The sequence below is a fragment of the Channa argus genome, chromosome 3 (genome assembly GCF_033026475.1).
Source record: "Channa argus isolate prfri chromosome 3, Channa argus male v1.0, whole genome shotgun sequence".
NCBI classification, from domain to species: domain Eukaryota; kingdom Metazoa; phylum Chordata; class Actinopteri; order Anabantiformes; family Channidae; genus Channa; species Channa argus.
This window is the reverse complement of record NC_090199.1, coordinates 831213-845573: the sequence shown is the minus strand read 5'-3', so window position 1 is coordinate 845573 and position 14361 is coordinate 831213. Positions and strand designations below refer to the sequence as shown.

General features: G+C 41.0%; 1 protein-coding gene across 1 annotated transcript; it reads right to left on the bottom strand.

The window, feature by feature from the left end:
• Nucleotides 1–280: 280 nt before the first annotated feature.
• Nucleotides 281–3155, bottom strand: LOC137124553 (trace amine-associated receptor 13c-like). Its single transcript, XM_067499624.1, has 3 exons — nucleotides 2879–3155; nucleotides 1330–1510; nucleotides 281–1091 (listed from the first exon to the last, which is right to left on the bottom strand). The coding sequence occupies exons 1-3, from the start codon at nucleotides 3153–3155 to the stop codon at nucleotides 281–283; spliced, it is 1269 nt and encodes a 422-aa protein (XP_067355725.1).
• Nucleotides 3156–14361: the final 11206 nt, after the last annotated feature.

Genomic DNA, 14361 nt, shown 5'->3' with positions numbered 1-14361 from the left:
TTAACAAGAAAAACTTGTTGCTTATAAGAAAAGTGATGGCAGTTAGTTAAGAAATAAATCTGCAAGGAAGATCAGCTCAACAGTAACCCGAATGCTGTCAGTGATGAAAAAAAGCTGCAACAGACATGATGACATCACTACATGTTAGTAATATTACATATTGCAAGACAGAAGAAACAAATAACATTTCTTTGTCCAGACTGAGTGTTTTAAACTTCAGCAACAGTCCATAAAAACACATTTACCCTGAAAAAGAAAAGCTTGTGTCTCTTTTCAGTCTCTACAGTACATTGATCCCACAGGAGTTAGGCTGCAGTATCTCTAGTGTAACAATGAGCTTAACAGATTTTCTAAACCAGGGGTAGAAGAAGGCGTAGATCACAGGGTTTAGAGAGGAGTTAAAAAATATCAGAAGCACAAAAAAGGTGGTAGTTGAAGAACCAATCACTAGTTCACTGCCAGACAGAGAGACACAATAAAATGGACAGTAACAAATAAGAAACACAGCAACAACAACACCCAGAGTCCTCGCTGCTTTCAGCTCTGATTTCTTCACAGTTACAGTCACTGAACACTGCAGTGTAACAGCTGTGATGTGTGAGCGCATGGCACGAGCCTGAGACACAGCCACCACAAACACTCTCACATACAGGATGATGATGGCAGAGATGGGAATGATGAAGGTTAACACAAGGTCAACAAGTAAAGGTGTGTTCACCACACATTCTCCATAGCAGGAGTTGTACCTGCCTGGTTGTTTCAGGTTGTCATATAACAACATGAAACTGTAGAAAACACAGTAAACCCAACACAGGAGAACAGAGACTTGAACTCTTTTGATAGTGACTTTGCTGGAATAGTGCAGAGGGTCACAGATAGCCACATAACGATCAGCTGATATCAGAACCATGTTTACTACTGAGGTGCAAACAGTGATAAAGGCTAAGAAATAATACAAAACACACACCAGGTCACCCAGCATCCAGCAAGGTTCCTTTAAGAGGATTCGAAATGGCATCACAAGGAGGCCCACAAGGAAATCTGAGACAGCCAGAGAGAGGAGGAGGAGGTTGGTGGTGGTGTGAAGCTGCCTGCAGTGAGAAAATATCATACGAACAAATATGAACACATGCAGCATTATTGTGAAAGAAAATTGCTGTTTTGTAAAATCCAGTAATGACAGTTGAAACTACAGCACTTTCAAATAATGTGAATACAGCAGGTAGAAGCACTGCTCATGAACATATTCCCATCAAACACCAGAAATCACTTATTTCTGGTAATTACATTAGAACAACATATGATCAAAGCTAAGACATGAATCTCTGCCTGAAGTGGGAGATGGAGATGATGACCAGCAGGTTGAGAACCACAGTGAACAGAGAGATGAAGGACAGCAGAGTGTATGTGAGCATTGCCTCAAAGTGAGGGCGAAAGTGCTTTTTGCAGGAGGTGTTGAGATGTGGAAAGCAGAGTTCAGCTTCTTCCAGGGACTCCATCAGAGGAGAAGCTGCTAACACAGCTTTCTGAGCAATGTTCTGTGTAATACAGCTGATTTATCTCTGTCTCTTCTGATCTCCCTCCTCCTCCATCATAGTCTCCATCTGCAATTTCATCACTTTCTGAAAACATCATCATCTCTGGGGTAGCAGGTTGCTCTAGGCTCATTTGGCCTGATGCAAGGACTCACTAATGACCTTTGTAAAAAAAAACTTAAAAGCTAAAAGACTGCCACGATTATTTTGTTAACCTCTTTCTCTTAAAATGTTTCCCAAAGAAGAATGATTAATCAAGAATAAGGATGTTGTCACATCTACTTTATTTTAGGCAGCTGAATCAAACTTAAGTTAATTTTTCCCGTGGTACATTAGTTTGCTCAGCTTATGAGCCAATGTGGTCTCAGTCAAACTCAAACAAACTCTGGAGCACTTTGTTTGCGGTGAGAATGTGATTTGCCCTCGGTCCAGCCTGAATCAGCAGGTTTTAAAAAAGCAGTGAGTTGTATTCAGGGTCATTACAGAGCCATCTCCATTAAACACAGGCTGGCATGGAGAGCATGTCAGCAGCTCCTGATTTCGATGTCTCAAACCCTCACAGTTCTGGGCAGAGACAGACAGAACAATACAGTGGAGTTTCATAGGACTAACATCCTTCTGTGGGCACTTTGTAAGAGTGTTCACAACACATGAAAGAGGAAACATTCATGTTTTGAACATGAATCAACAGTGATCAGTCTTTTTCCATTTTAAGTTGTTTGTTCATGCAATTTGTGAAGCAATAAAATCATTTTATAGTATCTTTCTCATGGACCTTTGTGACCCAGAACCCACTATTTCCTACATTCTATTGGGCCATGTACTCTAAACATTACCCACCTTGTGACTCCTTGTCCTTTCTGTGGCCTCTTTAATAAACCTTCCATAGTTGTCTGTTTGTTTATTATCTAAGCTTTATGAATAGCAATGTTACCTCATACCATGAAAATACCCAGTTTCTCACCTAAAGAAATCCGCCAGTGAGAGGTCTCAAAGTTTCCTGACCCTGTGGTGACATGGTACCAACAATCCCTTCCTTCAGTCTTCATTGGTGGTAGAATTATTCTTCCATTTCCATCTCTGCTGCTCTTCCCTGATGTGTAGAGTTGGATTTGTGCCACTATCCTGCATCCTGGAGTGCACCCCTGCAATGTCATCAGAGAACTTCTGCAGGTGACAGGTTGCTGATCTGAACATGAAGTCTATGCTCCAGCTTATCCCTCAGATGTGCAGGCTGGATGGTATTAAAAGCACTAGAGAAGTCAAAAAATGCTGAGCTCCCAGTCCTCTCCAGGTGAGAGAGAGCTCTGTTCAGGAGGAAGAACACAGCATCTTCAACTCACATGCCTGGCTGGTAGGCAACTGAATTGGATTCATTGATGGCCTCAGCAGACGGTGAAGATGGTTAAGCACCAGCTTCTCCAATGTCTTCATCAGATGTGAGGTCAGCACCACCGGTCTGTAAACCCCAAAGTCTTTTGGGGAATAAATCTTTGGTACTGGTACCAGACCAAACATGTGCTGCACTATGCCACACAGCTGGTCTGCAAATGACTTAAGGAGCCTGGAGCTGATGAAGTCTGGGCCCGCAGCCTTCCTCGCCTTGGTCCTTCTGAGCATCTTACTGCACAGTCCTGGTGGGTAGTGTTCTCCACACAGAAGCTAATGTGGTCTGTTAAACTGTCAATATCCTCCTTAGGTGGAATTCACAAATCCTCCCACACAGCTGTTTCAAAACAGTCCCTCAAAGCCTCTTCCATCTCATCAGGCAATGTCCTTACTGTGCTGGAGACAGTGAGTTTGCATACTAGGTTAATGTGGGCAGAGTGGAGGATGGAGAAGCATGATTAAAATCTCCAGAGGTAATGAGGAGAGAATATGGACTCTTTCTCTTTCTCTATTCACAAGCCGCTTAACTGTCAGCAGAGGGAGGAATGTATGTAGGTATCGCAACAACATGAGACAATTCCCTCAGCAGATAATTTCATGCTAATTGCTAATAGCTCAATGTCTTTGCAGCAGATCTCATCTTTAACAGTGATTTGATTGTTACTCCATCTATTGTTCACAAATACTACAAACACCCCTTGTTATAAAGTTCTTGAATTGTAAATGTGGTTTAAATATTGACAGCTGCCACGGCCATCTGATCAAGGATGAACAGGAAGGCTTATATTCTTTAATGGCAACTTGATTATAAAAAGGGGATCAGAGGGTGGTCTACGATAAAGAAATAAAACAGAGTAAATACCAGTATGTGTTATATGTACAGATTTTCACATCTGCCAACCTTTGTCCCCTTTATCTTCCTCACCACCAGAGTCATTTTACACACCACCATCCTGTGTTGTCTGGCTACACTCCCCCTACCAACACTTTACAGTCACTGATCTCTTCCAGATTACAACAAGATGTCATCCACCTGAGTGCTCCGCTATTATACGTCACCCAATCGAGGTGACCCATCAGACTTTTCTTCCAACAGGTACAGGTAGCTCCATGCACTGGCATTGGGAATGGCCCTATCATTTCACACTAGATGTTTAGCTTTGGTTTTCAAAAGTGCACGCTTAACTGGATTTACATTTACATTTAGTCATTTAACAGACGCTTTTATCCAAAGCGACTTACAAGTGAGGTACAAGGCAGCAAAAATCTGAGTCAAGGAGAAAACATCAAAGCAAAGTCCTATAAGAAAAGTGTTCACAGTTTGCGAGATGCAAGTGCAAGAAAGAGCAGAAAGGATTTTCTTTTTTTTTTTTTTAGAGAGAAAGAGATTTAAGTGCATAGGAAGATGTGGAAGCATCAATGTTGATGCTGATGTTGTGTTGTGTCGAAGGTCTGGCTGGGAAGACAAGGACTTCGGTCTTGGAGAGGTTTAGTTGAAGATGTCTCTCACTCATCCAGGCTGAGATGTCTGAGAGACAGGCAGAAATGTGCGATGAGACAGTAGAGTCGTCCGATGGAAAGGACAGGAAGAGCTGTGTGTCATCAGCATAGCAGTGATAGGAAAGACCATGTGAGTGAATGAGGGCACCTACGGATGAAGTATAGATAGAAAAGAGAAGTGGAGCAAGAACTGAGCCCTGCGGCACACCAGTAGAGAGGCTATGAGAGTGAGAAAGATGCCCCCGCCAGGATACCTTGAAGGTTCGTCCCGATAGGTAAGTTTTACACGGCAAGGATGGGTTTAATGGGTTTAGCAGACCTGTGCAGACCTATGTTGAATGCTTTCTATGTCACAGTGTGTTGTCCTGTCGGGTGTGTCAGATTCTCTTGTATGATACAGCTTCAGCATGTATCATGGTATAAAAAAGAATAGCAGTAGTCTCTAGAGTATTTTCAAGCCTATAATCCTAAACCAGTATCCTTACTGTTTAATTGGCCTCAATCTCCATTCTTTTAATTTCTAGTTGGTATTGCAACTGGGCTTGGCAACTGAGAAGGATCAGGGAAAGGATCATAACGAGGAAGCTTGAATGGTGTTTTACCCCATTCATTTCCCTCTAAATCCATTTCCCCAGATTTTGCAGTCATCATTTGACATTGGGCTACCAGGTCTTTGTGTACTAATTCCATTGTCTGAATCAGAAGCCTCAGCACATACCAACACAAGCACTCCATGTTCCACCAATTCATTTGTAATCAAGGCCTTCTGCCTTTAATAATTGCTTGGAATATCTCAAAATGAGCAGCAATAACAACTAGATCCTTTTTCTTACAATACTCAATTTGATCAAGAGAAGGCTGCGCAATGAACTTCTAAATCAAATGACACCATACTTGCTGGTCACATGCCACCCTAAACCAACAATTTTAATTGTCAGGTAAACCAGGGACCAAGGTGCACTGGCTGGGAGTTAGATGGAGGATCTGGCAGGGGACTGTGGGGAGAGCTGGGTATAAATGAACCAGGGAACAGGTGAAAACCAGGTAGTACTGCTAAACCTTGACAATCTCCACTGATCTCCTGTGGATGGTTGTGGTTATTGCTGCACCCTGTTTCATCATACATTTCCAAACAGGAGCTGTCACAACACTCCACAAAGTCCTGCAGGCCTAAGCCATGGTGCTGTATTGGTCTTGAAAGCATAGACAAGAAGACCATGTCATCCACAAACTTGAGGGGAGACAGTTGAGGTGTGAAGGAGTCCAGAGAAGGTGTTTTTAGCCAGAACTCTTTGTGACCAGTTGGTGAGAAACTCGATTATTTTCCAGATATGCTGCTCGTTCAGATGAAAGTGGCTGTATATTCTCTGAGCCAGAATGAGGGGCTGCAGAGTGCGAAAGGTTGAGGACAAGTCTGCAAATAGAAGTCTGGCTGTTGTGTTGGGAAGTTCCAGGTGCTTGTGAACGGTGTCTATGATGAATGCTTTGGTGTCGACGCCTCCCCTGCCTGCAAAACGTTCGTCTTACTGATAATGTGTTTTTTTTAACGACCCTCTCCATCACCTTCATCATCAGAGAGGTGAGGTGCACAGGGCAAGCGTCATTCAGGACTTTGAGGGTGCCACGTTTCTTTGTAATAGGAATGACTGTGGAGTGTTTCTACAGTTTGGGCACTGTGCTGCAGGCCAACTAGCTCTGGCAAAGGAAGCTGAAACACACCTCCTTGCTGCTCAGCGCAGTACCTCAGGGTGCATCCACTGATGTTGTCTGGCCCTCGTGTTAAGGTCATTAGGGAGAGTTGCTGGGCTACTACCTACAACCTGGATGGTCCTACTGGTGGGGGGGAGCAGTATTCACAGCTGTCATGTTCTTGAGGCGCTGCCAGGCTGAGCAGCGATTTCCTTCAGCAAAAGATTTCTCTACTTTGTCTTTGTATTTCAGCTTGGCTGTTTCAATGGCACAGCTGACCTCCCTTTTGACATCCTTCTTTTCCATCTCAAAGGCAGTGAAGAAGACCCTCTTGTTTAGGATTTCCTTGAGTATTGCTGGTGAAGACTATGACAGTCTTGGTAGGAATGATAGAGTCCACACAGAAGGCGATGTATGACTGTGTCTACTTGCTCATTGATGTTGGAGGATAGAGATATGAGGCCGTCCCAATTAGTGGCTTCAAAGCATCCCTGTAGTTTGATAATGATAATAGTTTTCACAACCTTCTTTACTTCTGGATTGCATGCTGGTGCAAGCAGTAAAGAATGATGGTCAGTAGAGCTGAGTGGGGGGAGAGCCATAGCATTGGTCCAGAATCTTTCCGAGGCGGGTCATACGTGTATCATACTGATGAAAACTTTTCAATGACTTGTCCACTGAAGAGTGATTGAAGTCTCACAGCATGAATTTGAGAGTGTCGGGGGTTAATGTTTCAAATCTGTCCAGTTCTCATATTGTCTGTGGCTGTGTCTGCATTAGCCCTGGGGTGGACGTAAACCAGAATGAAAAAAAGCCGTGGAAATTCCCTGGGAAAATAAAAATGGACGTTGGGAAACACCAAGTTGTTCAATATTCCTGGTGCATAGTCTCGCTGATGATGACCTTTGAGCACCAGCGTGCTTACATACTGTAGACACACTTCCCGGCCATGTTGTTTCCCTGTGAGCTCACTATCACGGTTGAGTCTTGGTGGGATCCCAAAGCTGTTTATATGCAGAGAGTTATTGTTGTATTAAGTGGAAGGAGTGAAGCTGTCCTGTATTCATGGATGTAATTTATGTTTGCCTGAAGTCCATCTGTTTTATTGCACAGGAAACACACATTAACCAGAATAACAGAGCGAAGAGGACGATGTTTACCTTTCTCCCATTGGAGTCTGGCTCGAACTCCACCTTTTTTCTTTGCCCTTTAAGTTTTCTTTTGTTTGTTGTGAGAAGATTCCTCTCGGTTAGGAGATTGCTTTCAGAGTATTTTCTCTGGAAATGTAGCTGAAGTTCTGGTGGAAGTAGTTAAGCTGTAAGAGAAAATCTCTGGAGTATGTGGCGCGATGGCCGCTGGCAATAGTGGGTCTATTAGCTGTGAAAATCACCACAAAGCGAAAAAAGGGCAGAAATGCAAAAATCTAAAAAAGTACACGACTGTCTATAATGTTAAAATTATAATTAGAAAATTAGCGGCAAGCTGTGGTAAGAACAAAGAAGGAGGAGCAGATGTGAAGGTGAGAAAAAAAATGCTTGGCACAAAAAAAGTTTAAAAGCAGCATAAAAAAGCCTCATCTGCACAGAATGTTTCACTGTTGTAGCACATATCAGATACAAATATGACAAGAAACGGAAAAATAATATATACAAAAAACTACTCTGCGTTATGACCGGTCACTGCATGAACAATGAGTGGGAAGTCATTATTTCTTAAAAGAATTATCAGATTAAGTGATAGATTTTCTTTGCCCCACTTCCATTCAATTTCAATTCATCTTTATTTATAAAGCACCAATTCACAACAAAGTCATCTCAAGGCTCTTTACAGAATAAAGTCAAGATTATAAAGATATATAAAGAGAACCCAACAATTCCCCCTGGAGCAAGCCCTAGGCAACAGTGGAGAGGAAAAACTCCCTTTAACGGAAGAAACCTCCAGCAGAACCAGGCTCAGGGTGGACGGCCATCTGCCTCGACCCTTTGGGGTGAGTGGAAAGGGGAGAGAGAAAAGAAAAGAGCAACAAAACCAACAACAAAACATTGGGCAGATTGGTAGGACCAGTAGCTGCATGCTGGAAGACACACAGCTTTAAAGCCGGGGACACCTGCAGAAAGGGACACAGAGAGGGGGACAGAGAAGGACAAAGACAACTACAGGAGAAAAGACAGTTTTCTAGTTGTAGTTAATGGGCAGGGTGTCTGCTTTCTGAATCTGAACTGGGAGCTGGTTCCACAGTAGAGGAGCTTGATAGCTAAAGGCTCTACCTCCCATTCTACTTTTGGAAATTCTGGGAACCACAAGTAGGCCTGCATTCTGAGAGCGAAGTGGTGTACTGGGATGATATGGTGCTATGAGGTCTTCTATATATGATGGAGCCTGACCATTCAATTCAATTCAATTCAATTCAACTCAACTTTATTTATATAGAGCCAATTTACAACAAAGTCATCTCAAGGCACTTTACAGAATAAAGTCCAGACTACACAAGTATGTAGAAGTAACCCAACAAATCCCCCTTGAGCAAGCCCTAGGCAACAGTGGAGAGGAAAAACTCCCTTTAATGGGAGAAACCTCCAGCAGAACCAGGCTCAGGGTGGGCGGCCATCTGCCTTGACCGGTTGGGGTGAGTGGAAAGTGGAGAAAGAAAAGAAAAGAGCAACGAAAAGCAACAACAAAACAACAACAAAAAGCAACAACAACAAAAAAAAGCAACAACAAAGCATTGTACAGGTTGTAGGACACAGAATTAATGGCATACAGTGGTGACAAATAAATGTATAGAGAAAAGCTAGTTAGGGTTGAGTGAGGATTATTAACTATAAGCTTTATCAAAAAGGAAAGTTTCGGGCGATACAGGACTATGAGATCTTTTAAATATGATGGAGCTTGACCATTAAGAGCTTTGTATGTAAGAAACAGGGTTTTGAACTCTATTCTAAATTTTATGGGAAGCCAATGAAGAGAAGCTAGTGAAGGTGAAATATGATCTCTCTTTCCTAATCCAGTCAGCACTCTTGCTGCAGCATTTTGGATTAATTGAAGGCTTTTTAGAGAGTTAGGACACCCCAGAAGTAGGGAATTATAGTAGTCCAACCTAGAAGTAACAAACGCATGGACCAGTTTTTCGGCATCACTTTGAGACAGGATGCTTCTAATTTTAGCAATGTTCCGTAGGTGGAAGAAGGCTGTTCGAGAGATTTGTCTTATATGTGACGTAAACGCCAAATCTTGGTCAAAGATAACTCCAAGGTTCCTCACCGTAGTACTAGAGGCCAAAGTTATGTCATCTAAAGTAACTATATTGTTAGAAAGCATATTTCTCATGTTTTTAGGCCCAAAGAGGAGGATTTCAGTTTTGTCTGAATTTAGAAGTAGGAAATTGTAGGACATCCAGGTCTTTATGTCTTTTAGACATGCTTCAAGTTTGACTAATTGGTTTGACTAATTCAGAGCTTTATATGTAAGAAGCAGGGTTTTAAATTGTATTCCAGATTTAATGGGAAGCCAATGGAGAGAAGCTAGTGAAGGTGATATATGATCTCTCTTGCTAGTTCCAGTCAGCACTCTTGCTGCAGCATTTTGGATTAATTGCAGGCTCTTTAGTTACTGGGGCATCCTGAAAGTAGGGAATTACAGTAGTTCAACCTAGAGGTAACAAATGCATGGACCAGTTTTTCGGCATCACTTTGAGACAGGATGCTCCTAATTTTGGCAATGTTCCGTAGGTGGAAGAAGGCTGTTCTAGAGATTTGTTTTATATGTGAGTTAAAGGACAAATCCTGATCAAAAATAACTCCAAGGTTCCTTGCAGTAGTACTGGATGCCATCTAGAGTAACAATATGGTTGGACATCATATCTCTGAGATTTTTGGGCCCAAATACTATGACTTCAGTTTTGTCTGAGTTTAAAAGTAAAATATTGTGGGGCATCCAGGCGTTTATGTCTTGTAGGCTTGAAGCTTTATTAACTGATTATTTTCATCTAGTTCCACAGATAAATATAGCTGGGTATCATCAGCATATCAGTGGAAATTTATGGAGTGTTTTCTAATAATGTTGCCTAAAGGAGACATATATAAAGTAAAAAGTATTGGTCCTAACACAGAGCCTTGTGGAACTCCATAGCTAACCTTTGTGTGCATGGAGGATTCATCATTAACATGAACAAATTGAGAAGATTTAAACCAACCTAGTTCAGCTCCTTTAATCCCAATTTCATCTTCCAGTCTCTGTAATAAAATGTTATGATCAATGGTATCGAATGCAGCACTAAGATCTAACAGAACAAATATAGAGACAAGTCCATTTTCTAAGGCCATGAGAAGATGGTTGGTGACTTTTACCAGTGCTGTTTCTGTACTATGATGAACTCTAAATCCTGACTGAAAGTCTTCATACAAATTATACCTGTACATGCGGTCGCATAACACAGTGGTCCCTAAATGTATTTGTGCCCTTATAATTTTACTTGTCGATTATTAAACTGATACAACCATTACATGTAGTTACCTGCCTGCACGTTTCTCCTCAAAGTGAAGGAATAAACTTTGGAAAGCAGCTGCTGAGGTCAGTGTGTGTCTGAATTGTATTCTGTTCTGTGACTGTTCACAGGTTTAAGTTTTCTTTTTTGGTTCTTTAGATTACAACAGTAGTAGTAGTATTGACATTTGTTTTCCACCTCAGAAGAGATTAAGCTGCTGACAAGAGTTTTACTCAATTTTCACCAGCAGATGTCAGCGACACACTTTTAAATTCATCAGCAGCTTCACAGGTGAAAACACAACATTATCTTGACTTTAATACTACTGGAGAAAAGGAAATTGTCTTTGGAGACTGACTGAACACAATGAGCATCTTAATGTGATTGTTATGTTACTATGATGATAGTTTATTTTCTTTAGTCTTCAGATTTTCTATTTTGGTTTTTCATTTGGAAAGAGAAGAATCTTTAAAATCATTATGAAAACATAATCCATTATGCTATTGTTTAATCGTGACTATGGCTGCAAACAGCAGTTTTTTATGTTGTTTTAATTAATCATCAGGACTATACATTTTTAGGTACTTAAATATTAACCGAGTTTTTCAAATATTAAATTAACAATAATTTTAAACAGCTGACTGGGGGATTCAAACCTTCTAGTATATTTATGAAAGACATTTATGTGTGTTTTGAAAAATTAAAAGGAACAAAAAATTTTAAATTTAAATGATTAATTAATTATGAAAATGTTTGCTGATAACCTTTCAGTCAAAAATTGAATCATTAGTTCACACCTGTGTTAATTCTGGATCCAGATTTAGATTTTAGTTTTTCCTTTTAAGAAAATGTTAGTAATTGTTTCTCATTTTTTGTGCTCCTCTCAATATTCACATCTTCTAAACATTTTAAGTTATCTTCACTTTTTAAAACCCTCCACAGTCTTTTTGAGGGAACAAAATTCAAGACTTTTTAAATGCTGCAGACACTGATCAGCTGCTGCAGATTGAGTTATTCATCCCTCATCTCACTCTCCAGCAGTGTTTGCTAAAAAGTACGTCACTATAGCATATGTGGTCGTTCATGGATCACTTACCCAGCATCCTACAGCGCTGAGCTGGAGCAGTGGGGTTCAGAGCAACATCAGTGGTGTTGATGAGTGAGCGAGTGCTTGGGCTGCTTTTTCAGCCCAAGGACTGAACTGGCAAACTCGCTTCTCTAAGCTTTAGGGTGATGGTCAACCACCATCCTCTTGTTTGAAAGTTGAGTCGGTTTAGCAGACGCTAAGTAGCAGACACTAAGGACAAGTGTCTTTCCCAGCGACACTTCAACATGTAGCAGGAAGACTGGGAATCTAACCATTGACACTGTGGTTGATGAACAACTGAGCTACAGCTGAGCAAAAAAAGAAAAACCCCAATAGAGTTAAATAAAAATTAAACACACAAGAAAAAAACAAGAATTAAAATCACAAAAAGACAAACAGAACAAACAAAAAGACAAAATTACCAAAAAGAGACAAAACATGGTCTAAAGTTGCACAAATTGAACTTGAGAGATGTGACTCAGCTTGTCTCTCTCTTTCAGTCTGGAGGGTCCTGGTATTAAGGGGGTATTATGTTTTACCCTCTCATGATCTGTCCTGTCAAATGTCAAAACTACATTTTCAGTTTCAATTTTGAATCTCGCAGCTTTATTTTTTCACTGTAACCTTTCAGTAATTTTCTAGATAAAAGGTGTTTGACATGAATCTGAGTTGGTCACGTCACACAAAACATTATTTTAATGGATGTGAGTGTGTACATACAGATTTACAAAGAAATGTGCTAAAATGTAGTGTATGAAATGAATTTAAAAAATACAACAAATATGTCAACGCTAAAATCCAGTGTCATTGAGCCATTAGGTTTTGATCCTACTCTGATCTGGATCAGCCTTTGTGACAGTTTCCAGACGTGTCACAGTATCAACACGGGTTCATGAGCTGACGGTGGAGCTCCGAACTCTTCTAACTGAGCTGCAGGAGGCGGCGGCTTTGTGCTGTCACTGCAGATTAAAAGTCTCATTCATACTGAGCTGTCGCTTCCTCGCACCTCGAAACAGAACCTGCTCATCTGGTTGTGATTTGGGCTCCAGCACCAACTTGAAAGGCTGCAGATCCTGAAACGTCTGGATGACTCTGAGCTGGAATGACTCAAAATGCATAAACACAGATCCTAGAAATGTGCTACGGAGGAACAAAGAGGTTTGAGTCTCACTTTGACAAACTGAAAGTTACCACTGATGGTCCAGTTTTCTCCTAAGTTACCTCAGATTCTCTTTTGGCTGTAGTTTATTTCTACCAGCAGATGTCAGCGAGAGGCCAGTGGTTATAACTACAGAAAGAAATTGTGTTTTCAGACTGAACAGAGATTGTTGTTTTTCTTTAGTTTGATGGATTTATGTGTTTTTATTCTCATTTTGTAATAAAACCTCCTTTATTATACTAAAATACTCAATTATCATATGAATCACTGGCTCATCCAATTACCAAGGCTGCAAAACTCGTCAGTTTTAATTAGTTTTGTCTTATTCGTCTGTCACCCCCCCAACGTAAAATGTTCACTTAACATAAAATTATCATCTTACTCTAAATTTGTTGTTGTGTTTTGGGGTTTTATTGTTTTTAGCATTTTAATCAGATTCAGACTGTCGGCTTCTTTTAAATGGTAAATACTTTTGTAGTATACTTCTACTTGTAGCGCTTTTATCCAAAGCACTTTACAGTGTTGATTCCCATTCACCCATTCGCACACACACACACACACACACACACACGTGACGTAACCAGATCCAGGATGTCAGAAAGCGTCTTTAAAGTGAAACCTGTCCTGTACGTTATTGGTGGAGCTGCCCTCTGTGAAAGCCTCCACCAGCTGGACAGACACCAACCCGTCCTCTCACCTGTCACTGTCCTCTTTGACTGGATTAGGAATAATTAAAGCAGCAGAGTGAGGTGAGGGGGGGGGTCATTCAGAGTTCAGCATACCTCTCAGATAACTTCATTTCACCTGCAGGTAAGTGTTGGCTGCAACGGGGAGGACGACTCCGTAAACACTTTCAGTCGTGCTGTTGTAGGTGTCAGGGCCATGAAAGTGCTCTGCTGCCCGACAGGACGCAAACAGGACCTGCTGCATTTACCAGCTTCTCTTCAAATGTGAATGTTTGCTTCCAAGTTCAAAGCTGCTCTAAGCAATTTTTGGCCACTAGGAGTGAAAAAAATTAAATCACGTGAAGAATCTTGTTAGAAACTCCACAGTCATTTCACGTGTTTTTTGAAACATTTTCATAAACTAAAATAAAAAAAAATTACTCACTAATAAGTAAAACAAAAACTAAATATTAATGGCTGCTAGAAAACTAAACTAAACTAATTAAATGAAAATAAAATAGCTCTCCAGAGGCTAGAAGGAGACATGGTGCCTCAGGCCTCATCCAGTGACAAAGTGATGCTTTCAGGGAGAAAATGTAGGAGACTTGTGTGGGACTATTTTAAACCAATGCTGAAATCTATGGTTGACCTCACAGTCGGCCCACATCACACTGATCCCTTCAGCAAAATCAAAGGGAAACTAAACTTAATTTGAAATTCACTATCAGAGGAACAGAAAAAGCAGCAGCAGACAAAACCATGATAGCTCCAGTCAGTCAATCTGTTCATTGCATCTGGTTTAATCCGATGACACAAGCTGTCAGTGAATTCAATGCTACACTTTACCTGACACT

What these genes read in the sequence shown, in the direction of transcription:
- LOC137124553 (XM_067499624.1), bottom strand. Translation starts at nt 3,155, where the DNA reads ATGCTCAGAAGGACCAAGGCGAGGAAGGCTGCGGGCCCAGACTTCATC. An exon ending in GTTGCCTACCAGCCAGGCAT is followed by an intron (nt 1,511 to 2,878) that starts GTGAGTTGAAGA and finishes CTGTGTTAGCAG; the next exon opens with CTTCTCCTCTGATGGAGTCC. An exon ending in ATCTCCATCTCCCACTTCAG is followed by an intron (nt 1,092 to 1,329) that starts GCAGAGATTCAT and finishes TTCTCACTGCAG; the next exon opens with GCAGCTTCACACCACCACCA.